The 26,716-nt window shown below is 51.3% G+C and overlaps 1 protein-coding gene across 1 annotated transcript in view; it reads right to left on the reverse strand.

Moving 5' to 3' along the window:
* The window catches only part of LOC144490541 (calpain-2 catalytic subunit-like), a 24,755-nt gene extending 696 nt beyond the window's left edge, over positions 1 to 24,059 (reverse strand). Inside the window, exons 1-2 of the mRNA XM_078208267.1 lie at positions 23,088 to 24,059; positions 19,860 to 19,929 (exon numbers count right to left, since the gene is read on the reverse strand). Of these exons, the coding sequence (XP_078064393.1) occupies positions 19,860 to 19,929; positions 23,088 to 23,408 (391 nt within the window). The 5' untranslated portion in view covers positions 23,409 to 24,059. The remainder of the gene's footprint in view (positions 1 to 19,859; positions 19,930 to 23,087) is intronic.
* Positions 24,060 to 26,716: the final 2,657 nt, after the last annotated feature.

Genomic DNA, 26,716 nt, shown 5'->3' on the forward strand with positions numbered 1-26,716 from the left:
CGGAGCGAGAGAGAGAGAGAGACGGAGCGAGAGAGAGAGAGACGGAGCGAGAGAGAGAGAGACAGAGAGCGAGAGAGAGAGACGGAGCAAGAGAGAGAGAGAGAGACAAAGAGAGAGAGACAGAGAGGCAGAGAGAGAGAGAGGCAGAGAGAGACAGAGAGACAGAGGGACAGAGAAAGACAGAGAGACAGAGGGACAGAGAGACAGAGGGACAGAGGGACAGAGGGACAGAGGGACAGAGAGACAGAGGGACAGAGAGACAGAGGGACAGAGAGACAGAGGGACAGAGGGACAGAGGGACAGAGGGACAGAGGGACAGAGAGAGACAGAGAGAGACAGAGAGACAGACAGAGAGAGAGAGGCAGAGAGCGAGAGAGAGAGAGAGAGGGAGGCAGAGAGAGACAGAGAGAGAGAGAGAGGCAGAGAGAGAGACAAAGAAAGAGAAAGACAGAGGGACAGAGTGAGACAGAGAGAGACAGAGACAAAATGAGACAGAGAGAGAGAGCGAGAAAGACAGAGAGAGAGATAGAGGAACAGAGAGGGGGGGGGTTGAGAGAGCGAGAGTGATAGAGAGACAGAAAAATAGAGCGAGAGAGAAGTGGAGTGATAGAGAGAGAGAGGGAGTGAGAGCGAGAGGGGACAGGGAGATAAAGAGAGAGAGAGATGGGAAGACAGAGAGAGAGAGCGAGGGGGGGGGAGTGATAGAGAGAGACAGAGAGAAAGATAAAGAGAGAGAGAGAGGGAGGCGGATGGTAGGGGAGGGGGGGCGTTGGTGAGAGAGAGAGACGGGACAGAGAGAGAGGGGCCGTGATTCTCCCATTGTGACCCGCCACTTTTCTGGTGGGTTTGGCCGGGAGGTGTGCGTCTGCGGCCTTGTTCCGGGATTTGTGCGTGCGCTGGGAACACATGCACATCTCCCAGAGCCGGAGAACAGTCGCCGGTCAGACCACACTGGAAACCGGCGGGAAGGCAGGTCAATCATTTAAATCTTTTTAAATCCATTTTACATATGTTTATTAGATCATTATCGGTCCCGGTCGAATCTCCCACCCCGCCAGGGAGTACTTCATTCCGGCGGGGTTCAGACCAGCTCCCCACGTTCGGGGAACTAGCAGGAGACCCCGCCAGAATGAAGGGGGGCAGTCAGGGCCCCCCAGGGGGTCGGGCGGCATGGGGGGGTGGTGCCCCCTGCGCATGGGCACCCTGGCAGTGCCAGCCTGTGCCCCTGGCACTGCCCAGTGGGCAAAGTGCCCATGCCCAGGGGGGCAACATGACACTGCCCACCGGGCATGGGGCAATGCCAAGGGGGTGGGGCCTATTGTGGGTGGGGCCTAGGAGAGATTGGTGGGGGTGGGGGGGTCCCACTGCCACTCTGCATGGCCATCGGTCTGGACTGGAGGGAGGGTAGTGATCAGGGTGGGCTGGGGGGGGGGGGGGCTGCCCCGGGGTGTGGGTGGGCGGGTAGTCTGCCGGGGTGAGGGGGCGGGGGGGTGGGCTGGACATCGGGGCGCTCCGGGATGGGGGAGGGGCGGGAGTGAGAGAGAGAGAGTGTGTGAGAGACGGGGGGCAGAGAAAGCGATATAGAGAGAGAGAGATGGGGAAACAGAGAGAGAGAGGGAGTGAGAGAGAGACAGAGAGAGACAGAGAGAGAGGGGGGGTGTAATTGTGGTGAACCATCGTTGGTTCACCACTGGGGGTTGTTATTATGTTACTGTTGGGCTAGGGTGTTGTTACTGTGGGGGTTGTACAATGTTGTTGGGTTAGGGTGTTTACCTGTTATAAGAGTTATCATGGCACATTCCAGTGGGGTCCCGCCTCCGGTGGCGAGGTATAAGACCCTCTGCTCCGGCAGGACCCCTTCAGTCTGAACTGGTGTATTCGTGTTAGTAGTTCCATTGTTACACAATAAAAGCCTTCAATATCGAAGCCTTGGTTCCACGTGCTTAATTGTCGCGCATCAATTTTATTGTGTAACAGAAAACTCACAGCTGTACAAAAAAAAGAGTATGGAACAGATCTTAAAACCGGATCGTCTGACACTGGACCCACGTGCGGTCGGTGCCGCTAACACATTCGACCATTGGTGGAAGTGTTTCGAGGACTACCTGGCAGCCTCGGTAGCTATCACTACAGACAGTGATAAACTCCAGGTCCTCCACGCAAGGGTAAGCGACACGATTTATCTCGCCATTCGTGCAGCTCCCACTTACCCGGGTGCCGTCGAACTCCTAAAAAAACGATACACGAAGCCACCCAACGAGATACACGCTCGTTACCTCCTCGCTACACGACGTCGGCAGTCGGGCGAAACCATGGAGGACTACGCCAATGAGCTCCTGCAGCTTGCCAGGGGTTGCGATTGTAAAGACGTATCAGCCGAACAATATATGTACGACCTCGCCCGAGACGCGTTCGTAGCAGGGGTAGGGTCCTCGTACATCAGGCTTAAATTGCTGGAAAAGGGGAAACTCGACTTGACCCAAGCAATGGAGATGGCTGTGATGCTGGAAGCGGCGTCGAAGAGCTTGGCGCTGTACCCCGAGGACCACGTGCAGTCAACGTGGCTGGAGCAAGCTCAGCTCCCTCCTCGCCCCGCTAACCCACGCTCCCAGATCGATCCGACGACGGCGGCAGCTCCAGGTGGCCAGCGATGCTATTTTTGTAGTAGGGCCAAGCATCCACGGCAACAGTGTCCGGCAAGAACGGCAATCTGCAGCCAGTGCGGTAAAAAAGGCCACTACGGCAAAGTCTGCAGGTCCAAGCCTAAAAACGGCAGTGCAGCTTGTAACGCTCCAGAACGGAGACAATCTCCTTCGGCGTCGCAGTACCCACGAGGTCCGACCACGTGCGAACCCAGGACGGCGCCATCGTGGCTGACGGAGGAGGAGGAAGACCACCAGGAGTCGCTGCGTTTGGCGCCCTCGCCCACGTGCGATTCATGGGGGCGGCCATCATGGTCCACGATGACTAGGAGCGACCAGCAGGGGTCCTCAGCATCAACATCGGCAGCATGCAGTGACGCCCAGGGGCCAACGGTGGCGTCGATCTCCCTGGACCAGACCAGGCACTACAGACTTGAAAATTCCATGATGGATATAAAGGTTAGTGGTCGAACTGTGAATTGTCTGTTTGACAGTGGGAGCACCGAAAGTTTCATACACCCTGAAACTGCTAAAAGGTGTGGACTCCGGGTTCTCCCTGCCAAGCAGACAATTTCCATGGCATCACGGTCCCGGTCTGTACCGATCCAAGGACGATGTATGGTAACTCTTGAGGTACAGGGCACAATTTACGAGCAATACAGGCTCCTTGTGTTACCTCACCTTTGTGCGCCAATTCTCCTCGGACTAAACTTTATGGTCCACATGAAGAGTGTGATCCTACAGTACGGTGGGCCACTCCCTTCACTGGCAGTAGGGAATCAGCCGCAGCCTCCAAATTGCCCAAAGCGCCCCGCATGCAATCTATCCACCCTGAAAATCACTACACCATCCCTTTTTAAAAATCTGGTACCTGGCTGCAAGCCCATCGCTACTAAAAGTAGGCGTTACAGCGCTGAGGACCGGATCTTTATTAGATCTGAGGTTCAGCGGCTCCTCAAGGAAGGGATCATACAGGCCAGTGCTAGTCCGTGGAGAGCGCAGGTCGTGGTAGTCAAAAGCGGGAACAAACCTCGAATGGTCATCGACTATAGTCAGACCATTAATCGTTATACGCAGCTGGATGCGTATCCTCTCCCGCGCATTTCTGATATGGTCAATCAGATTGCGCAGTACCGAGTGTTTTCTACCATAGACCTTAAGTCCGCCTACCATCAACTCCCCATCCGCCCAGAGGACCGACAATATACGGCTTTTGAGGCGGATGGTCGTCTATACCAATTCCTCAGGGTTCCATTTGGTGTCACCAATGGGGTCTCGGTCTTCCAGCGTGCTATGGACCGAATGGTGGACCAGAACGGGTTGCGGGCTACCTTCCCGTACCTGGATAACGTCACCATCTGCGGCCATGACCAGCAGGACCACGACACGAATCTCCAACACTTTCTGCGCACTGCATCTCGCCTGAATCTGACCTATAACAGGGAGAAGTGCGTATTCCGTACGCGCAGGTTAGCCATCCTCGGATACGTGGTGGAAAACGGGGTCATTGGCCCTGATCCAGACCGTATGCGCCCACTTACTGAACTTCCCTTGCCCGCTAGCACGAAAGCACTGAGGAGATGCCTCGGGTTCTTTTCGTATTATGCACAGTGGGTCCCCAACTACGCGGACAAAGCTCGTCCGCTCATTAAGTCCACGACCTTCCCACTTACGCCGGAGGCCCAATTGGCCTTCAAGGCTTTGAAAAGCGACATCTCGAAAGCCACGATGCACGCGGTGGATGAATCCATCCCTTTCCAGGTGGAGAGTGATGCATCTGATTTCGCCCTAGCCGCCACACTAAACCAGGCAGGCAGGCCCGTCGCGTTCTTTTCCCGCACCCTTCAAGGCCCCGAAATTCGGCACTCAGCGGTGGAGAAGGAGGCTCAGGCCATTGTGGAGGCAGTCAGACACTGGCGCCATTACCTGGCAGGGAAGCGGTTCACCCTGATCACGGATCAACGATCCGTGGCGTTTATGTTTAGTAACACGCAGAGGGGCAAGATCAAGAACGATAAGATCTTGCGGTGGAGAATTGAGCTCTCCACCTATAATTACGATATTATGTATCGTCCAGGGAAGCTCAATGAGCCCTCGGATGCCCTCTCGCGCGGAACATGCGCCATCATGCAGGAGGACCGCTTGAAGGCTCTCCACAATGATCTGTGTCATCCTGGAGTCACCAGACTCTACCACTTCGTCAAAGCCCGCAACCTGCCCTACTCGGTGGAGGATGTCAGGTCAGTGACGAGAAGCTGTCGGATTTGCGCAGAATGCAAACCACACTTTTATCGACCAGACCGGGCACAATTGGTCAAGGCCACTCGCCCTTTTGAGAGGCTGAGTGTGGATTTTAAGGGCCCCCTTCCCTCAACGGACCGGAATGTCTATTTCCTCAACATAATAGACGAGTATTCCCGGTTTCCGTTTGTTGTCCCCTGTGCGGACACGTCGACTGCCACCGTCATCAAGGCATTCAGTGAGCTTTTTACCCTGTTCGGGTACCCCTGCTACATTCATAGCGACAGGGGCTCGTCGTTCATGAGCAACGACTTGAGGCAATTCCTGCTCTCATTCGGGATTGCCTCTAGTAGAACCACGAGCTACAACCTTCGGGGTAACGGACAGGTGGAAAGGGAGAATGCTACAGTCTGGAAGGCTGTCCTACTGGCACTGAAATCCAGGGGCCTTCCAGTCTCCCGTTGGCAGGAGGTCCTTCCAAATGCGCTCCATTCTATCCGCTCCCTCCTGTGTACGGCAACCAATGCTACTCCCCACGAGAGGATGTTCTCATTCCCTCGGAAGTCGTCCTCGGGAACCTCATTGCCAGCCTGGTTGACGTACCCAGGACCCGTCCTTCTGCGGCGACATGTGAGGGCTCGCAGGTCCGACCCCTTGGTCGAACCGGTCCAACTCCTCCACGCCAACCCTCAGTCTGCCTATGTGGCATATCCTGACGGGCGAGAGGACACTGTCTCCATTAGAGACCTGGCGCCCGCAGGGGACATAGCAACTCCTGTCACTCCTATTCCCCCTGTCACGAATCCACTACTCCTCATTGCTTCCCCAGACGTGGCGCGGTCAGCACCGGGACCAGTGCATAACACTTTTACTCCCATGTACAGCTTGCCTGAGACTCGGAGATCGGCGCCACCATCATCACCACCACCACCACCACCAAAGGTTCCAGGATCCCCTGCACCATCGCCTCACCAGGGCCAGCCGGCCCGGGAGTCCTTGAGGGGACAGCCAGACGTTGTTTTGGAAAGAGCGCCACCACAAGCACCTGCTCCGGTTTCGCAACCGGTGTTGAGGAGATCACAGCGTCGGTGCGGTCCTCCAGACCGTCTGGACTTGTGAATTCTGTTTATATGACCTGTTTTTTTTCTTGCACCCCGCCACCTTTTGTTCTTAAAGGAGGGGTGAATGTGGTGAACCATCGTTGGTTCACCACTGGGGGTTGTTATTATGTTACTGTTGGGCTAGGGTGTTGTTACTGTGGGGGTTGTACAATGTTGTTGGGTTAGGGTGTTTACCTGTTATAAGTGTTATCATGGCACATTCCAGTGGGGTCCCGCCTCCAGTGGCGAGGTATAAGACCCTCTGCTCCGGCAGGACCCTTTCAGTCTGAACTGGTGTATTCGTGTTAGTAATTCCATTGTTACACAATAAAAGCCTTCAATATCGAAGCCTTGGTTCCACGTGCTTAATTGTCGCGCATCAGTAATATAGAGAGAGAGAGAGAGGGACAGAGAGAGAGAGTGAGAGAGACAGAGAGAGACAGAGACAGAGAGAGAGACAGAGAGAGAGAGAGACAGAGAGAGAGAGAGACAGAGAGAGAGAGAGACAGAGACAGAGAGAGAGAGAGACAGAGAGAGAGACAGAGAGAGAGAGACAGAGAGAGAGAGACAGAGAGAGAGAGAGAGAGAGACAGAGAGAGAGAGAGACAGAGAGAGAGAGACAGAGACAGAGAGAGACAGAGACAGAGAGAGAGACAGAGAGAGAAAGAGAGAGAGACAGAGAGAGAGAGACAGAGAGAGAGAGAGACAGAGGAGAGACACAGAGAGAGAGAGACAGAGAGAGACAGAGAGAGAGAGAGACAGAGAGAGAGAGACAGAGAGAGAGAGAGACAGAGAGAGAGAGACAGAGACAGAGAGAGAGAGAGACAGAGAGAAAGAGAGACAGAGAGAGAGAGAGACAGAGAGAGAGAGAGACAGAGAGAGAGAGAGAGAGACAGAGAGAGGGAGAGAGACAGAGACAGAGAGAGAGAGGGAGAGATGGATAGAGTGTGTAACCAGCAAACACACGGTGTGTCAATCAGTATCTGAAGAAAACCCGGTGATATATCAGTTGGAAAATGCCAATCTTCACATTTGTCTGTGTGAACACCAGAGGCCATTCGGTCCCTCGGGCCTACTCTGCTACCCAATTCGAGCCTACTCTGCTACCCAATTCGAGCCTACTCTGCTACCCAATTCGAGCCTACTCTGCTACCCAATTCGAGCCTACTCTGCTACCCAATTCGAGCCTACTCTGCTACCCAATTCGAGCCTACTCTGCTACCCAATTCGAGCCTACTCTGCTACCCAATTCGAGCCTACTCTGCTACCCAATTCGAGCCTACTCTGCTACCCAATTCGAGCCTACTCTGCTACCCAATTCGAGCCTACTCTGCTACCCAATTCGGGCCTACTCTGCTACCCAATTCGAGCCTACTCTGCTACCCAATTCGAGCCTACTCTGCTACCCAATTCGAGCCTACTCTGCTACCCAATTCGAGCCTACTCTGCTACCCAATTCGAGCCTACTCTGCTACCCAATTCGAGCCTACTCTGCTACCCAATTCGAGCCTACTCTGCTACCCAATTCGAGCCTACTCTGCTACCCAATTCGAGCCTACTCTGCTACCCAATTCGAGCCTACTCTGCTACCCAATTCGAGCCTACTCTGCTACCCAATTCGAGCCTACTCTGCTACCCAATTCGAGCCTACTCTGCTATCCAATTCGAGCCTACTCTGCTACCCAATTCGAGCCTACTCTGCTACCCAATTCGAGCCTGGTGGTTAAATGAAATCTCACAGTGGCTGTGAGCAGGAAAGACCTTGAGGATGTTTCCAATGATTCTGCTGAGTTTTCAGAGGCTCATCAAACCCGAGTCACTGCCTTCTTCTTTCACAGCTCACACCATGTGATCATCGCTGGCCGGGCTCAGCATTTATTGCCCATCCCTAATTGCCCCTGGAGAAGGTGGTGGGTGAGCCGCCGCCATCTTGAACCCGCTGCAGTCCCTGTGGTGTAGGTACACCCACAGCGCTGTTAGGGAGGGAGTTCCAGGATTTTGACCCAGCGACAGTGAAGGAACAGCCGATATATTTCCAAGTCGGGATGGTGTGTTGCTTGGAGGGGAACCTCCAGGTGATGGTGTTTCCATGTATCTGCTGCCCTCGTGCTCCTACATGGTAGAGGTCGTGGGTTTGGAAGGTGTTGTCTAAGGAGCCTTGGTGAGTTGCTGCAGTGCATCTTGTAGACGGTTCACACTGTGTGTAAGTGGTGGAGGAAGTGCATGTTGAAGGTAGCAGACGGAGTACCAATCAAGTGGGTTGCTTTATCCCAGCTGGTGTCGAGATTCTTGAGTGTTGTTGGAGCTCACTATGGAGGGAGTACAGCGAAGGTTTACCAGGCTGGTTCCTGGGATGGCAGGTCTGTCAGATCAGGAGAGGCTCACTCGGTTAGAAAGAACAAAGAACAAGAACAGGCCCTTCGGCCCTCCAAGCCTGCGCCGCTCATGTGCCCAACTAGACCATTCTTTTGTATCCCTCTATTCCCAGTCTGTTCATGCGGCTATCTAGATAAGTCTTAAACGATCCCAGCGTGTCCGCCTCAATCACCTTGCTTGGCAGTGCATTCCAGGCCCCCACCACCCTCTGTGTAAAATACATCCCCCTGACATCTGTGTTGAACCTTGCCCCCCTCACCCGTGACCCCTTGTGTTCGTCACCTCCGACCTGGGAAAAAGCTTCCCGCTGTTCACCCTATCTATGCCCTTCATAATTTTATACACCTCTATTAGGTCGCCCCTCATCCTCCGTCTTTCCAGGGAGAATAACCCCAGTTTACCCAATCTCTCCTCATAGCTAAGACCCTCCATACCAGGCAACATCCTGGTAAACTTTTTCTGTACTCTCTCCAAAGCCTCCACGTCCTTCTGGTAGTGTGGCGACCAGAACTGGACGCAGTATTCCAAATGTTAGGATTGTATTCATTGGAGTTTGGAAGAGTGAGAGGGGATCTCATTGTGGTAATATCAACAGGGCCTAAGTTTTAAGGCTGATAAAATTGGATATCCTAAATTAAAGAATTGGGCATATTAAAATCAAACACAGTCAAACCTCGGGCAGGCCAATTGTACAATACACAAACGTGTCTGCGCCTGACCCATAAAAGGTCGTTACAATCTACTGATACTTAGCAGGAGATCATTGCACTCCCATTGAAATACACCGGCCTATTGTTAGAAGCCCAGATCAGGCCAGACTTTCTGTCACCAAGAGTTCCTGTAGGTACCTTATCTGATAACAGGTTACATGTAAGCAACAGCATGGAGATGGATAGGGGGGGGGGGACCCTGGTGTCCTGTCAGGCAGTAAGAGTTTTAACAACACCAGGTTAAAGTCCAACAGGTTTATTTGGTAGCAAATGCCATTAGCTTTCGGAGCCCTGCTCCTTCATCAGATGGAGTGGATATCTGCTCTCAAACAGGGCATGATATGGAGATGCCGGCGTTGGACTGGGGTAAACACAGTAAGAAGTTTAACAACACCAGGTTAAAGTCCAACAGGTTTATTTGGTAGCAAAAGCCACACAAGCTTTCGAGGCTCTGAGCCCCTTCTTCAGAGGTGAGCAGGCATACAGAGACACAAAATCAAGTTACAGAATACTGATTAGAATGCGAATCTTTACAGCTAATCAAGTCTTAAAGATACAGACAATGTGAGTGGAGAGAGCATTAGGCACAGGTTAAAGAGATGTGTATTGTCTCCAGACAGGACAGCCAGTGAGATTCTGCAGGTCCAGGCAAGTCGTGGGGGTTACCGATCGTGTGACATGAACCCAATATCCTGGTTCAGGCTGTCCTCATGTGTGCGGAACTTGGCTATCAGTTTCTGCTCAGCGACTCTGCGCTGTCGTGTGTCGTGAAGGCCGCCTTGGAGAACGCTTAGCCGAATATCAGAGGCCGAATGCCCGTGACCGCTGAAGTGTTCCCCCACAGGAAGAGAACAGTCTTGCCTGGTGATTGTCGAGCGGTGTTCATTCATCCGTTGTCGTAGCGTCTGCCTGGTTTCCCCAATGTACCATGCCTCGGGACATCCTTTCCTGCAACGTATCAGGTAGACAACGTTGGCCGAGTTGCAAGAGTATGTACCGTGTACCTGGTGGATGGTGTTCTTACGTGAGATGATGGCATCCGTGTCGATGATCCGGCACGTCTTGCAGAGGTTGCTGTGGCAGGGTTGTGTGGTGTCATGGTCACTGTTCTCCTGAAGGCTGGGTAGTTTGCTGCGGACAATGGTCTGTTTGAGGTTGTGCAGTTGTTTGAAGGCAAGAAGTGGGGGTGTGGGGATGGCCTTGGCGAGATGTTCGTCTTCATCAATGACATGTTGAAGGCTCCGGAGGAGATGCCGTAGCTTCTCTGCTCTGGGGAAGTACTAGACGACGAAGGGTATTCTGTCCACCGTGCTTGTCTTCTGAGGAGGTCGGTGCGGTTTTTCGCTGTGGCGCGTTGGAACTGTCGATCGATGAGTCGAGCGCCATATCCTGTTCTTATGAGGGCACCTTGTCAGGCAGATGTCCTGTCAGGCAGACATCAAGAAACTCACTGGGTATTGGAACCCCCTCCTGGGACCTCATTGGCTGGAAGCCAGAGAATTTTCTGGAAAGGCAAGCAGGCAGGGGGATAAAGGGACACATTTTCAGACACACCAGCAGCGAAGACTCGACGAGGGAGGTGACCTTGAGCATCCGGACGACTGACCAGAGAAGGAAGGAAGGAAGAAGCTGCCATCGAGACTCACCTTCGTGACGACGGACCAGAGGGACACAGAGAATCGGGCCTGCAGTTTAACCAAACCATCTTTACGGGTAGTATACTTGAATCTGGGGTATCCTCTTGTTTTATGTGGGTAATTTAAGGGTAAATAGTGTTATTATTAATAAACTTGTTGAACCTTTACTTGTGTTTGTCCATCTTGCAAATAAGGACACCGGGGTAAAACATTGGAGTAAGCAAACTGGTTGAAAGTATCTGAGAATTAACAGGTACAACATCATAGAAATTTATAAAATGCTAACAGGGTTAGACAGGGTAGATTTAGAAAGAATGTTCCCGATGGTGGAGGAGTCCAGTGTTTGAGATTAAGGAGTAAACCTTTTAGGACTGAGGTGAGGAGAACTTTCTTCACCCAGAGAGTGGTGAAATTCACAATCACAGAAAGTTGAGACCAAAACGTTGTGTGATTTCGAGAAGATATGATAGAATCCTACAGAATTCAGCCCATCGAGTCTGCACCGACCACAATCCCACCCAGGCCCCATCCCCATAACCCCATGCACTTACCCTGGCTAGTCCCCCTGACACTAAAGGCAATTTAGCACGGCCAATCCACCTAACCCGCACATCTTTGGGCTGTGGGAGGAAACCGGAGCACCCGGGAGGAAACCCACGCAGACATGGGGAGAATGTGCAAACTCCACACAGACACTGACCCAAGCCGGGAATCGACCCCTGCCGCTGTGAGGCAGCAGTGCTAACCACTGTGCCACCGTGCCGCCCTTAGATCAGATGTAGCTCTAAAGGGATCAAGGGATATGGGGAGGAAGGCAGGGTCAGGATGTTGAATTTGATGATCAGCCATGATCATGAATGGCGGAGCAGGCTCGAAGGGCTGAATGGCCTCCTCCTGCTTCTAGTTTCTATGTTTCTATGAGCTGCACTTATCTCACAGTCATAGAGTCATAAAGTGATAGAGGTTTACAGCATGGAAACAGGCCCTTCGGCCCAACTTGTCCATGCCGCCCTTTTTTTTTAAACCCCTAAATTTAGTCCCAATTGCCTGCATTTGGCCCATATCCCTCGATACCCATCTTATCCATGTAACTGTCTAAACGCTTTTTAAAAGACAAAATTGTACCCGCCTCTACTACTACCTCTGGCAGCTTGTTCCAGACACTCACCACCCTGTGTGTGAAAAAATTGCCCCTCTGGACACTTTTGTATCTCTCCCCTCTCACCCTAAACCTATGCCCTCTAGATTTAGACACCCCTACATTTGGGAAAAGGTATTAACTATGTACCTTATCTATGCCCCTCATTATTTTATAGACCTCTATAAGATCACCCCTCAGCCTCCGACGCTCCAGAGAAAATAGTCCCAGTCTCTCCAGCCTCTCCTTATAACTCAAACCACCAAGTCCCGGTAGCATCCTAGTAAATCTTTTCTGCACTCTTTCTAGTTTAATAATATCCTTTCTATAATAGGGTGACCAGAACTGTGCACAGTATTCCAAGTGTGGCCTTACCAATGTCTTGTACAACTTCAACAAGATGTCCCAACTCCTGTATTCAATGTTCTGACCAATGAAACCAAGCATGCCGAATGCTTTCTTCACCACTCTGTCAACCTGTGACTCCACTTTCAAGGAGCTATGAACCTGTACCCCTCGATCTCTTTGTTCTGTAACTCTCTCCAACGCCCTACCATTAACTGAGTAAGTCCTGCCCTGGTTCAATCTACCAAAATGCATCACCACGCATTTAGCTAAATTAAGCTCCATCTGCCATTCGTCAGTCCACTGGCCCAACTGATCAAGATCCCGTTGCAATCCTTATCTAGACAAGTGTTGTCAATTGATTCTGTTCCCACTTCCCGCTGCCTCGGCAAAGCGGCCAGCATAATCGAGGACCCCACCACCCCGGACATCCTCTCTTCCACCTTCTTCCGTCGGGAAAAAGATACAAAAATCTGAGTTCACGTACCAACCGACTCAAGAACAGCTTCTTCCCTGCTGCTGTCAGACTTTTGAATGGACCTACCTCGCATTAAGTTGATCTTTCTCTACACCCTAGCTATGACTGTAACACTACATTCTGCACTCTCTCTATGAACGGTATGCTTTGTCTGTGCAAGAAACAATACTTTTCAATGTATGTTAATATATGTGACAATAATAAATCAGATAAGTACTGGTCTAATCCCAATCACTAGTCACTTTCACATTCCTTGTTATCGCAGGAATCTATAGTCTTCCGACACTGGTTTGCGTCCTTTTGTCTGTAAGGTTAGGTGCTGGGGGAGAGTCAGGAATCCTTCTGTGGGGTTAAAGCCTGAATCAACATTGCTTCTTCTCATGCAATCGGGATTAAATGGAGTTATGAAAACAACCTGCAGCAATGAACCTGAAAAGAAAATACATTTCCAAGCTTCACCACAGGACACAACAGCCGGCTGGAGAATCGGAAAATAATCTCTTTCATTGACACTTGGAGCGGAGTTTGTTTTCTTTTTGGCATTGTCAAAATTAGAAGCATGAGTTATAATCAAACTGGATTCAACTAACTTATCCATCTGCTCAGCAGTTGTTCCAACCCTGCAATGCCTCTGGTGCAACAGTGCGACTAATTATTTTGCTTATTTCGTAATTTCTTTCGAACCCTGTTACTATAGAAACCCCACAATGCAGGAGGAGGCCATTTGGCCCATCAAGCCTGCATCGACCACAACCCCACCCAGGCCCCATCCCTGCAGCCCCAGGTACTTACCCTGTTAATCCCTCTGACACTAAGGGGTAATTTAGCACGGCCAATCATTCTAACCTTCACATCTTTGGACACTAAGGGACAATTTAGCATGGCCAATCCACCTAAACCGCACATCTTTGGACACTAAGGGACAATTTAGCATGGCCAATCCACCTAACCTGCACATCTTTGGACACTAAGGGACAATTTAGCATGGCCAATCCACATAACCTACACATCTTTGGACACTAAGGGGCAATTGATCATAGCCAATCCACCTGACCTGTACATCTTTGGACACTAAGGGGCAATCCACCTAACTTGTACATCTTTGGATACGAAGAGGCAATTTAGCATGGCCAATCCACCTAAACCGCTCATCTTTGGACACTAAGGGGCAACTTAACATGGCCAATCCACCTAATCTGCACATCTTTGGACACTAAGGGGCAACTTAACATGGCCAATCCACCTAACCTACACATCTTTGGACACTAAGGGGCAAATTAGCATGGCCAATCCACCTAACCTGCACATCTTTGGACACTAAGGGGCAATTTACCATGGCCAACCCACCTAACCTGCACATCTTTGGACACTAAGGGGCAATTTAGCATGGCCAATCCACCTAACCTGCACATCTTTTAGACAGTGGGAGGAAACCGGAGCACCCGGAGGAAACCCACGCAGACACGGGGAGAACGTGCAGACTCCACAGAGACAGTGACCCAAGCTGGGAATCGAACCCAGGTCCCTAGCACTCTGAGGCAGCGGTGCTAACCACTGTGCCGCCCAAACTGGATGAGCAAAACCAGGCAACATCTCTCTGTGTCGGAAAGGTTCTTTCAGCAGTGTTAGCAGAAGTTTCCCCTTTTTGCGCGTGATGTAACTCTGCTACTTGCTCAGATGAAGACAATTGTCAGAATGTGTTGCATGTACTTGCATGCCAGCATTCTAGATTTTCACAGCTCCCGAAATTAGGTTCAGTGAGTCGCTTGCAGGATGAATTCAAAACTCGCAAAACCCATCCTATAAGTTTTAAAGTTTATTTATTAGTGTCACAAGTAAGGCTTACATTAACGCTGCAATGAAGTTCCTGTGAAAATCCCCTAGTCGCCACACTCCGGCGCCTGTTCGGGTACACTGAGGGAGAATTTAGCACGGCCAATGCACCCTAACCAGCACGTCTTTTGGATTGTGGGAGGAAACGTAAGCACCCGGAGGAAACCCACGCAGACACGGGGAGAATGTGCAAACTCTACACAGACAGTGACCCAAGCTGGGAATCGAACCCAGGTCCCTGGCGCTGTGAGGCAGCAGTGCTAACCACTGTGACACCATCCTGACTTGGAAGTATGGCTGGAATTTTCTGGCTGTCCACACAGTCCGATCCTGCCTAAGGCCCCCTGCCATGGGTTTCCCGGAGGCGTGGGGTGGAGTCAGTATGGAATACCGTTGACGGCAGCAGGACTGGAGCATTCCGTTGTCAGCAAGCGGTGGGCCACCTCCCACTGCGGGAAACACATAGGGAGGAGGCAAGAGAATCCTCCCCCTCCCCACCATACAATATCGCCATTCCTTCACTGTCGCTGGGTCAAAATCCTGGAACCACCCTCCCTAACAGCACTCTGGATGTACCTACATCACATGGACTGCAGCGACTTAAGATGCCTGAAAAGAAGGATGTGTTGGCCTTGGAGAGGGTCCAGAGGAGGTTCACGAGAATGACCCCAGGAATGAAAAGCTTCATGTATGAGGAGCATTTGGGGACTCTATAGAACATAGAACAGTACAGCACAGTACAGGCCCTTCGGCCCACGATGTTGTGCTGAACCTTTTCCGAAACCAAGATCAAGCTATCTCACTCTCTAACATTCTAGTGTGCTCCATTTGCCTATCCAATAACCGCTTGAAAGTTCCTAAAGTGTCCGACTCCACTATCACAGCAGGCAGTCCATTCCAAACCCCAACCACTCTCTGAGTAAAGAACCTACCTCGTACATCCCTCCTATATCTCCCACCACGAACCTTATAGTTATGCCCCCTAGTAACAGCTACATCCACCCGAGGAAATAGTCTCTGAACGTCCACTCTATCTATCCCCCTCATCATCTTATAAACCTCTATCAAGTCGCCTCTCATCCTCCTCTGCTCTAAAGAGAAAAGCCCTAGCTCCCTCAACCATTCCTCATAAGACCTACCCTCCAAACCAGGCAGCATCCTGGTAAATCTCTGGGTCTGTACCCGATGGAGTTTAGAAGGATGAGGGGGGGGGATCTCATTGAAACTTACAGAATACTGAGAGGCCCGGATAGAGTGGACGTGGGGAAGATGTTTCCATTAGTCGGAGAGACTGGGATCCGAGGGCACAGCCTCAGAGTAAAGGGACGACCCTTTAGAACCGAGATGAGGAGGAATTTCTTCAGCCGGAGGGTGGTGAATCTGTGGAATTCATTGCCACGGAGGAGGCCGGGTCACTGAGTGTATTTAAGACAGAGATAGAGAGGTTTTTGGTTGGTAAGGGGAAAAGACGGGAGGATGGGGTTCAGAAATTTATCAGCCATGATTGAATGGCGGGGCAGACTCGATGGGCCGAATGGCCTAATTCTGCTCCTATATCTTATGGCTCACCAACACACGCTCAAGGGGCAATTAGGGATGGGCAATAAATGCAGGCCAGCCAGTGATGCCCAAGCCAAAACATTGAATGTATTCAAGAGGCGGCTGGATATAGCACTTGGGGTGAATGGGATCAAAGGTTATGGGGAGAAAGCAGGATTAGGCTATTGAGTTGGACGATCAGCCATGATGGTGATGGATGGCAGAGCAGGTTCGATGGGCCGAATGGCCTCCTCCTATCTGCTGTTTCTATGTCCCCAGAATGAATAAAAAAGTTGAGATTTGAGCTTGGAAATGGTTCAATGTTCTTCTCATCTGGTGTACAGATGAATTTTTAGTCTCCACAAATTATGTGATAGATAATAAATAATATTTATTTCAAAACTTGTTTTGGACTCCTTGTGGAAGTCACGGGACCTTCCGCAGTGTTGTGTGGTTTCCCGAATTAAATCTCAAGAGCCTCGAAGCGTTTAGTTCCTCTGGGAGGGTGACCCCCTTCACCCCTCGATCCTGCGCTTTGCTTCTCTGTCCAGCATTCCTTGGTCGCTCATATTTGAGCCAGGAGTGGTCCCCAGGCTTAAAACATTTGCCAAAGATCTTCTGGCTCACCAGTTTGGAACCCTTCAAGACACTAAACTGTTAAGACAAGGCTGGAGAGGGGCAAGAAGTTTCTTGTGTTTTTTATTCATTTGTGGGACATGGACGTCGCTGGCGGGCCCAGCTTTTATTGCCCATCCCTAGTTACCCTTGAACTGAGTGGCTCTCTCGGCCATTCCAGAGGGCAGTTGAGAGTCAACCACATTGGGGAGGTGGGGGGCGGGTACCTGATCTTTTTTTAAATTCTTTTTGATTTGATTTGATTTATTATTGTCATATGTATTAACATACAGTGAAAAGTATTGTTTCTTGCGCGCTATACAGACAAAGCATACCGTTCATAGAGAAGGAAAGAACAAAGAACAATACAGCACAGGAACAGGCCCTTCGGCCCTCCAACCCCATCCAAACTAGACCATTCTTTTGTATTCCTCCATTCCCACTCCGTTCATGTGGCTATCTAGATAAGTCTTAAACGTTCCCAGTGTGTCCGCCTCCACCACCTTGCCCGGCAGCGCATTCCAGGCCCCCACCACCCTCTGTGTAAAATATGTCCTTCTGATATCTGTGTTAAACTTCCCCCCCCTTCACCTTGAACCTATGACCCCTCGTGAACGTCACCACCGACCTGGGGAAAAGCTTCCCACCGTTCACCCTATCTATGCCTTTCATAATTTTATACACCTCTATTAAGTCTCCCATCATCCTCCGTCTTTCCAGGGAGAACAACCCCAGTTTACCCAAGAGAGAGGAGAGAGTGCTGAATGTAGTGTTACAGTCATAGCTAGGGTGTAGAGAAAGATCAACTTAATGCGAGGTAGGCCCATTGAAAAGTCTGACGGCAGCAGGGAAGAAGCTGTTCTTGAGTCGGTTGGTACGTGTCCACAGACTTTTGTAACTTTCTCCCGATGGAAGAAGGTGGAAGAGAGAATGCCCGGGGTGCGTGGGGGTCCTTGATTATGCTGGCTGCTTTGCCAAGGCAGCGGGAAGTGTAGACAGAGTCAATGGATGGGAGGCTGGTTTGCGTGATGGATTGGGCTACATTCACGACCCTTTGTAGTTCCTTGCGGTCTTGGGCAGAGCAGGAGCCCATACCAAGCTGTGATACAACCAGAAAGAATGCTTTCTATGGTGCATCTGTAAAAGTTGGTGAGAGTCGTAGCTGACGTGCCAAAGGTGGAAGAGAGACTGTCCGAGGTGCATGTCCGGGGTTCATATGTGGGACATGGGCGTCGCTGGCTGTGCCAGTCTTTATTGCCCATCCCTTGGAGGGCAGTTGGGAGTCAACCACATTGCTGTGGCTCTGGAGTCACATGTAGGCCAGACCGGGTAGGGATGGCAGATTTCCTTCCCTAAAGGGCATTAGTGAACCAGATGGGTTTTTCCAACAATGGTTTCATGGTCATCAGTAGATTCTTAACTCCAGATTTTTTTTATTGAATTCAAATTCCACCATCTGCCGTGGCGGGATTCGAACCCAGGTCTCCAGCACATTCTGGATTAATAGCCGAGCAATAATACCACTGAGCCACCGTCTAATTTTTGCTTTTGGTGGCTAACCAAAAGAAAAAGAGTTTGGGAGTGGCTGGACCACCTCTGAAAGAATGGGAAAGGCCAGTATTGGTTGCAAAGTGAATTAAGGTGCCCGGATGTGGCAAAAGGCGCTACATAGATGCAGAACCTTTCCCAACATGTTGAGGGGGTATCTAAGTGAAACTTACAGAATACTGAGAGGCCTGGATAGAGTGGACGTGGGGAAGATGTTTCCACTGGTGGGAGAGACTAGAACTCGAGGGCACAACCTCAGAGTGAAGGGACGCTCCTTTAAAACAGAGAGGAGGAGGAATTTCTTCAGCCAGAGAGTGGTGAATCTGTGGAACTCTTTGCCGCAGAAGGCTGTGGAGGCCAGGTCATTGAGTCTTTAAGACAGAGATAGATAAATAAGGGGATCAAGGGTTAGGGGGCAAAGGCGGTAGAATGGGGTTGAGAAAGCTGTCAGCTGTGATTGAATGGTGGGGCAGACTCGATGGGCCAAATGGTCTAATTCTGCTCCTATATCTTATGCTGACACTCTCAGTTGACCGGTCCCAGAATGAGTGATCCTCCTTGCTGCTTCATTTATATATCAATGGAACTCTCCTCAACTTCAACTGGTAAAAACAAGAGAAATATTGAAGCTTTGGACACAGAGGGAGCGCACGGCTCTCACAGTCAGTGTTGTGAGCAATCAGCACTCACCTCACTTCACTCACCCTCGCTTTACGTGCGAATCGCTTCAGTCACACCGGTAGGAAAATAAAACTACCCGGACGGAATCAGCGGAATGTGGCAACCCCGCTCCTGGGCAACAAAATGTCTGGTGCAGGCCGCACTCAGAACCCAGATTGGCCACACTCCCAGGACAGGTACAGCACAGGGTTAGATACAGTGTAAAGCTCCCTCTACACTGTCCCCATCAAACACTCCCAGGACAGGTACAGCACAGGGTTAGATACAGAGTAAAGCTCCCTCTACACTGTCCCCATCAAACACTCCCAGGACAGTTACAGCACGGGGTTAGATACAGTGTAAAGCTCCCTCTACACTGTCCCCATCAAACACTCCCAGGACAGGTACAGCACGGGGTTAGATACAGAGTAAAGCTCCCTCTACACTGTCCCCCATCAAACACTCCCAGGACAGGTACAGCACAGGGTTAGATACAGTGTAAAGCTCCCTCTACACTGTCCCCCATCAAACACTCCCAGGACAGGTACAGCACAGGGTTAGATACAGTGTAAAGCTCCCTCTACACTGTCCCCATCAAACACTCCCAGGACAGGTACAGCATGGGGTTAGATACAGAGTAAAGCTCCCTCTGCACTGTCCCTTGATGAGCTTCAGGCTGAATGTCCAGGATGTGTCCCTTGCAGGAGCAGTTTCACATTGAGACCCTTGTCACTGAGTGGCGATGCAAAGCAGGGGACAATTAAAGGATTCTCACCCCTACTCACAACTATTCTTGAGTTCCCTTGCCTGCTCTGAAACTCTCCCCATCCTCTCAAGAGCAAAAGGCAATGAATTTCCCCAGGAATCCTGCTGTTCCTAGCTTTCTGGTATCCTGAAGCAACTGGTAATGTGAGGACAATATGAAACAATCTGGGACACAGAGCGATATGTTTCTCTAAAGTGAATCCAGGTGTTCCCAGCCGCCTATATCACTTACCCAGCTCTCCTTGGCAGATATCAGTTGTACTAATCGATTCCACAAAGAACTGAGGGTTTTTAAAGAGATCCTGCAAAACAAACAGAGGGGGCTGAATGTAAAATTGTCCTTTATAACCTAACTAACTGATAATGTGATGATACTGTGAGGATCGTTACTCATTTAGCCGTGTGGTATTTAACTTAGGAGAGAGATTTTGTTTTCAAAAAGAAATGATCCCCTGGGGGTTTTGGTTAAAGGAATGGAAATTGGATTAGATTGACAGGATCAGGTGATAATGTGGTGAATGGGAGGAGCTAGGTATGTTGCAGAGAAGAAACAGCTCTTCAACTCAGGCTGGGGTTTGTTTAAAGACAGATTTCTTTTTTTATTCATTCTTGGGGCATGGGCGTCGCTGGCTGGGCCAGCATTGATTGCCCATCCCTAGAGCCCGAGAGCAGTTGAGAGTCAACCACATTGCTGTATCTCTGGAGTCACATATAGGCCAGACCGGGTAAGGACAGCAGATTTCCTTCCCTAAAGGACATTAGTGAGCCAGGTGTTTTTTTTTCCAACAATCGACAATGGTTTCATGGTCATCAGTAGATTCTTAAACCCCGATACTTTTTATTGAATTCAAATTCCACTATTTGCCGTGGCAGGATTCGAACCCGGGTCCCCAGAACAGTAGCCGAGTTTCTGGATTAATAATCGAGCAATAATACCACTAGGCCATCGCCTCTGCAAGCTGCTCTCTCGACAAAATCTCTCTGAAACCTTCAAGGCTGTTTTGACTCATTATAGCAAGTATATTTATGGTTGCTAACCGTATTTAAAGTGGCTTCTGAGTTTATAAGAGGAATGTTGCTTATCTGGAATTGAAACAGTGATAAGTTAGAAATTAAAGTTGTTTCTTTTCATGTTTAAATATTGTTCAAACGGGTAACAGTTAAGCTGCTTCATTTGTTAGATTATATTTAACTATATTATTGAATAAAATGTTTTTACTATAAAATATCCCTAATTTATCAGTAGAATTTCCCTGGAGTGAAGCATATTATCCTCATATTTATGCCAAAATAGAAAAACTGTTGGGATCTAGTCTAGCTTCACAATGTAATTTGGGATTCTGGTGTCATGGTGGCGCAGTGGTTAGCACTGCTGCCTCACGGCGTCACGGACCTGGGTTCAATTCCGGCTCTGGGTGGCTGTCTATGTGGAGTTTGCACATTCTCCCCGTGTCTGCGTGGGTTCCCTCCGGGTGCTCTTGGTTCTTCCCACACTCCAAGGATGTGTAGGTTAGGTGCATTGGCCATGCTAAATTACCCCTTAGTGTCCCAAGATGTGTGGGTTAAGGGGATTAGCAAATATATGGGGCAATGGGGAAAGGGCCTGGGTAGGATGCTCTGTTGGAGAGTCGGTGCAAAACCGATGGGCTGAATGGCCTCCTTCTGCACTGCAGCGATTCAATGAAATCTATGAAATCCAGGGCGCTACCAATAAAGGTGTCAGAGTCCCAAAGGCTTTCTAAAAGAATGACACATTCTCATCAGCTTTGTAAATGTGCAACCCTTCTGACTGCCAGACCCACCCAAAATACAGAGATATTCCCAGGAGCCCCCTGCTAATCTTTGCAAGTACTGACACACTCACACCCCACTGTAAATACTGACACATTCCCCAGGGATCCCCTGTAAATATTGACACACTCCTCGGGGACCCCCTGTAAATACTGACACACACCCCGGGGACTCCTTGTAAATGGTGACACCCTCCCGGGGACCCCCTGTAAATACTGACACACTCCCCGGGGACGCCCTGTAAATACTGACACACACCCCTGGGATCCCCTGTAAATACTGACACACTCCCCGGGGATCCCCTGTAAATACTGACACACTCCCCGGGGATCCCCTGTAAATACTGACACATTCTCCCCCCAGGGATCCCCTGTAAATACTGACACTCTCCCCCCCCGGGGCTCCCCTGTAAATACTGACACACTCCCCGGGGACTCCCTGTAAATACTGACACACTCTCTGGGGACCCGCTGTAAATACTGACACACTCCCCCCCCGGGGATCCCCTGTAAATACTGACACACTCTCCCCCCGGGGATCCCCTGTAAATACTGACACATTCTCCCCCCGTGGTTCCCCTGTAACTACTGACACACTCCCTGGGGACACCCTGTAAATGCTGACACACTCCCCGGGGACTCCCTATAAATACTGACACACTCCCCAGGGACCCCCCGTAAATACTGACACACTCCCCGGGGACTCCCTGTAAATACTGACACACTCCCCGGGGACTCCCTGTAAATACTGACACACTCCCCAGGGACCCCCCCGTAAATACTGACACACTCCCCAGGGACCCCCCCGTAAATACTGACACACTCCCCGGGGACTCCCTGTAAATACTGACACACTCCCCAGGGACCCCCTGTAAATACTGACACATTCTCCCTGTGGATCCCCTGTAAATACTGACACTCTCCCCCCTGGGGATCCCCTGTAAATACTGACACACTCCCTGGGGAACCCCTGTAAATACTGACACACTCCCCGGGGACCTCCTGTGAATACTGACTCACTCCCCGGGGACCTCCTGTAAATACTGACACACTCCCTGGGGACCTCCTGTAAATACTGACACACTCCCCGGGGACTCCTTGTAAATGCTGACACCCTCCCAGGGACACCCTGTAAATACTGACACACTCCCCGGGGACACCCTGTAAATACTGACACATTGGCAGTAATGTGGGTTCTATTAAGGAACATTATCAAACAGAAATTTGTTCGATATTTAATGCTATAATGATAGATTGTGCATTATTAAATAAAAAACAGGAACCAGTGTTACAGGCTGAAATTTACAATTGGGATGAATTTCACCTCTGTTCGGATTGCCAGCGTTGGATTGGAGTGGGCACAGTGAGAAGTCTCACAACACCAGGTTACAGTCTGCGAGCTTTCGGAGCACCTCTCCTTCACCGGGTCACTCACCTGAGGGAGGGGCGGCGCTCCGAAAGCTGGTGCTACCAAATAAACCTGTTGGACTTTAACCAAGGGAGAAAATGCTGGAAAATCTCAGCAGGTCTGGCTGCATCTGTGGGGAGAGGAAAGAACCAACGTTTCGAGTCCAGACAGACTTTAACCTGGTTGGACTTTAATCTGGTGTTTGACACTTCTTACTGTTCAGATTGCAGAGTTTTCCCAGCCCCTGATCCCAGATTCTTACACTGGCTCGGATCCACTCGATCCCGGTTGTCTTCAGGCGTCCCAAAGCTTCTGCTCCAGCCGGGAAGTTGGGATCTTTGAACAGTTGTCGCTCCCGCAGTAACTGGCTCCGGAGTCTCCCAAAGTGCTGCCGCTGGAAGCGCACCGGCTTCTCCCGGCTCCCTACCACTCTCCTCGGGGGAGAGGCTTCACTGTCTCCCGGGGGAGAGGGCTCATTGTATCCCGGGGCAGTGGGTTCGGGGTATCCCGGGGGAGTGGGTTCGGTGTATCCCGGGGAAAAGGGTTCGGTGTCCTCCGGGATGTTGGAGTCGATGTTCCCCATGTTGTTGTTGCTGCCAACACCGCTTCTGATCCAATCCTTCAACTCAGCTGCAGATTACCTGCCTCCAGACACACCTCGCTGCTGCCAACCTCTTCCTCTCTCTCTCTGATCCTCCCTCTCTCTCTCTCTCTCTGTTTCTCCCTCTCTCTCTCTGTTCCTCCCTCTCTGTTTCTCCCTCTCTCTGTTTCTCACTCTCCCTTTCTCCCTCTCTCTCTCTGTTCCTCCCTCCTTCTGTTTCTCCCTCTCTGTTTCTCCCCCTCTCTCTGTTTCTCCCTCTCTGTTTCTCCCTCTCCCTCTCTGTTTCTCCCTCTCCCTCTCTCCCTCTCTGTTTCTCCCTCTCTCTGTTTCTCCCTCTCTCTGTTTCTCCCTCTCCCTTTCTCTCCCTCTCCCTTTCTCTCTCTCTCTCTCTCTGTTTCTCCCTCCTTCTGTTTCTCCCTTTCTCCCACTCTCTCTCTGTTTCTCCCTCTCCCTCTGTTTCTCACTCTCCCTCTCTGTTCCTCCCTCCTTCTGTTTCTCTCTCTCTGTTTCTCCCTCTTCCTCTCTGTTTCTCCCTCTCCCTCTCTGTTTCTCCCTCTCCCTCTCTGTTTCTCCCTCTCCCTCTCTCCCTCTCTGTTTCTCCCTCTCCCTCTCTCCCTCTCTGTTTCTCCCTCTCACTGTTTCTCCCTCTCTCTGTTTCTCCCTCTCCCTTTCTCTCCCTCTCCCTTTCTCTCCCTCTCCCTTTCTCTCTCTGTTTCTCCCTCCTTCTGTTTCTCCCTTTCTCCCACTCTCTCTCTGTTTCTCCCTCTCCCTCTGTTTCTCACTCTCCCTTTCTCCCTCTCTCTCTCTGTTCCTCCCTCCTTCTGTTTCTCTCTCTCTGTTTCTCCCTCTTCCTCTCTGTTTCTCCCTCTCCCTCTCTGTTTCTCCCTCTCCCTTTCTCCCTCTCTCTCTCTCCCTGTTCCTCCCTCCTTCTGTTTCTCCCTCTCCCTCTCTGTTTCTCCCTCTCTCTTTCTCTGTTTCTCCCTCTCCCTCTCTCTGTTTCTCCCTCTCTTTCTCTCTGTTTCTCCCTCTCTCTCTCTGTTTCTCCCTCTCTTTCTCTCTGTTTCTCTCTCCCTCTCTCTGTTTCTCTCTCCCTCTCTCTGTTTCTCCCTCTCTTTCTCTCTGTTTCTCCCTCTCTTTCTCTCTGTTTCTCCCTCTCTCTCTCTGTTCCTCCCTCCTTCTGTTTCTCCCTCTCTGTTTCTCCCTCCCCCTCTCTCTCTCTGTTTCTCCCTCCCCCTCTCTCTCTCTGTTTCTCCCTCCCCCTCTCTCTCTCTGTTTCTCCCTCCCCCTCTCTCTCTCTGTTTCTCCCTCCCCCTCTCTCTCTCTGTTTCTCCCTCCCCCTCTCTCTCTCTGTTTCTCCCTCCCCCTCTCTCTCTCTGTTTCTCCCTCCCCCTCTCTCTCTCTGTTTCTCCCTCCCCCTCTCTCTCTCTGTTTCTCCCTCCCCCTCTCTCTCTCTGTTTCTCCCTCCCCCTCTCTCTCTCTCTGTTTCTCCCTCCCCCTCTCTCTCTCTCTGTTTCTCCCTCCCCCTCTCTCTCTCTGTTTCTCCCTCCCCCTCTCTCTCTCTGTTTCTCCCTCCCCCTCTCTCTCTCTCTGTTTCTCCCTCCCCCTCTCTCTCTCTGTTTCTCCCTCCCCCTCTCTCTCTCTGTTTCTCCCTCCCCCTCTCTCTCTCTGTTTCTCCCTCCCCCTCTCTCTCTCTGTTTCTCCCTCCCCCTCTCTCTCTCTGTTTCTCCCTCCCCCTCTCTCTCTCTGTTTCTCCCTCCCCCTCTCTCTCTCTGTTTCTCCCTCCCCCTCTCTCTCTCTGTTTCTCCCTCCCCCTCTCTCTCTCTGTTTCTCCCTCCCCCTCTCTCTCTCTGTTTCTCCCTCCCCCTCTCTCTCTCTGTTTCTCCCTCCCCCTCTCCCTCTCTGTTTCTCCCTCCCCCTCTCCCTCTCTGTTTCTCCCTCCCCCTCTCCCTCTCTGTTTCTCCCTCCCCCTCTCCCTCTCTGTTTCTCCCTCCCCCTCTCCCTCTCTGTTTCTCCCTCCCCCTCTCCCTCTCTGTTTCTCCCTCCCCCTCTCCCTCTCTGTTTCTCCCTCCCCCTCTCCCTCTCTGTTTCTCCCTCCCCCTCTCCCTCTCTGTTTCTCCCTCCCCCTCTCCCTCTCTGTTTCTCCCTCCCCCTCTCCCTCTCTGTTTCTCCCTCCCCCTCTCCCTCTCTGTTTCTCCCTCCCCCTCTCCCTCTCTGTTTCTCCCTCCCCCTCTCCCTCTCTGTTTCTCCCTCCCCCTCTCCCTCTCTGTTTCTCCCTCCCCCTCTCCCTCTCTGTTTCTCCCTCCCCCTCTCCCTCTCTGTTTCTCCCTCCCCCTCTCCCTCTCTGTTTCTCCCTCCCCCTCTCCCTCTCTGTTTCTCCCTCCCCCTCTCCCTCTCTGTTTCTCCCTCCCCCTCTCCCTCTCTGTTTCTCCCTCCCCCTCTCCCTCTCTGTTTCTCCCTCCCCCTCTCCCTCTCTGTTTCTCCCTCCCCCTCTCCCTCTCTGTTTCTCCCTCCCCCTCTCCCTCTCTGTTTCTCCCCTCCCCCTCTCCCTCTCTGTTTCTCCCTCCCCCTCTCCCTCTCTGTTTCTCCCTCCCCCTCTCCCTCTCTGTTTCTCCCTCCCCCTCTCCCTCTCTGTTTCTCCCTCCCCCTCTCCCTCTCTGTTTCTCCCTCCCCCTCTCCCTCTCTGTTTCTCCCTCCCCCTCTCCCTCTCTGTTTCTCCCTCCCCCTCTCCCTCTCTGTTTCTCCCTCCCCCTCTCCCTCTCTGTTTCTCCCTCCCCCTCTCCCTCTCTGTTTCTCCCTCCCCCTCTCCCTCTCTGTTTCTCCCTCCCCTCTCCCTCTCTGTTTCTCCCTCCCCCTCTCCCTCTCTGTTTCTCCCTCCCCCTCTCCCTCTCTGTTTCTCCCTCCCCCTCTCCCTCTCTGTTTCTCCCTCCCCCTCTCCCTCTCTGTTTCTCCCTCCCCCTCTCCCTCTCTGTTTCTCCCTCCCCCTCTCCCTCTCTGTTTCTCCCTCTCTGTTTCTCCCTCTCCCTCTCTGTTTCTCCCTCTCCCTCTCTCCCTCTCTGTTTCTCCCTCTCTCTGTTTCTCCCTCTCTCTGTTTCTCCCTCTCCCTTTCTCTCCCTCTCCCTTTCTCTCTCTCTCTCTCTCTGTTTCTCCCTCCTTCTGTTTCTCCCTTTCTCCCACTCTCTCTCTGTTTCTCCCTCTCCCTCTGTTTCTCACTCTCCCTCTCTGTTCCTCCCTCCTTCTGTTTCTCTCTCTCTGTTTCTCCCTCTTCCTCTCTGTTTCTCCCTCTCCCTCTC

The sequence above is a fragment of the Mustelus asterias genome, unplaced genomic scaffold (assembly GCF_964213995.1).
Source record: "Mustelus asterias unplaced genomic scaffold, sMusAst1.hap1.1 HAP1_SCAFFOLD_3411, whole genome shotgun sequence".
Taxonomy (NCBI): domain Eukaryota; kingdom Metazoa; phylum Chordata; class Chondrichthyes; order Carcharhiniformes; family Triakidae; genus Mustelus; species Mustelus asterias.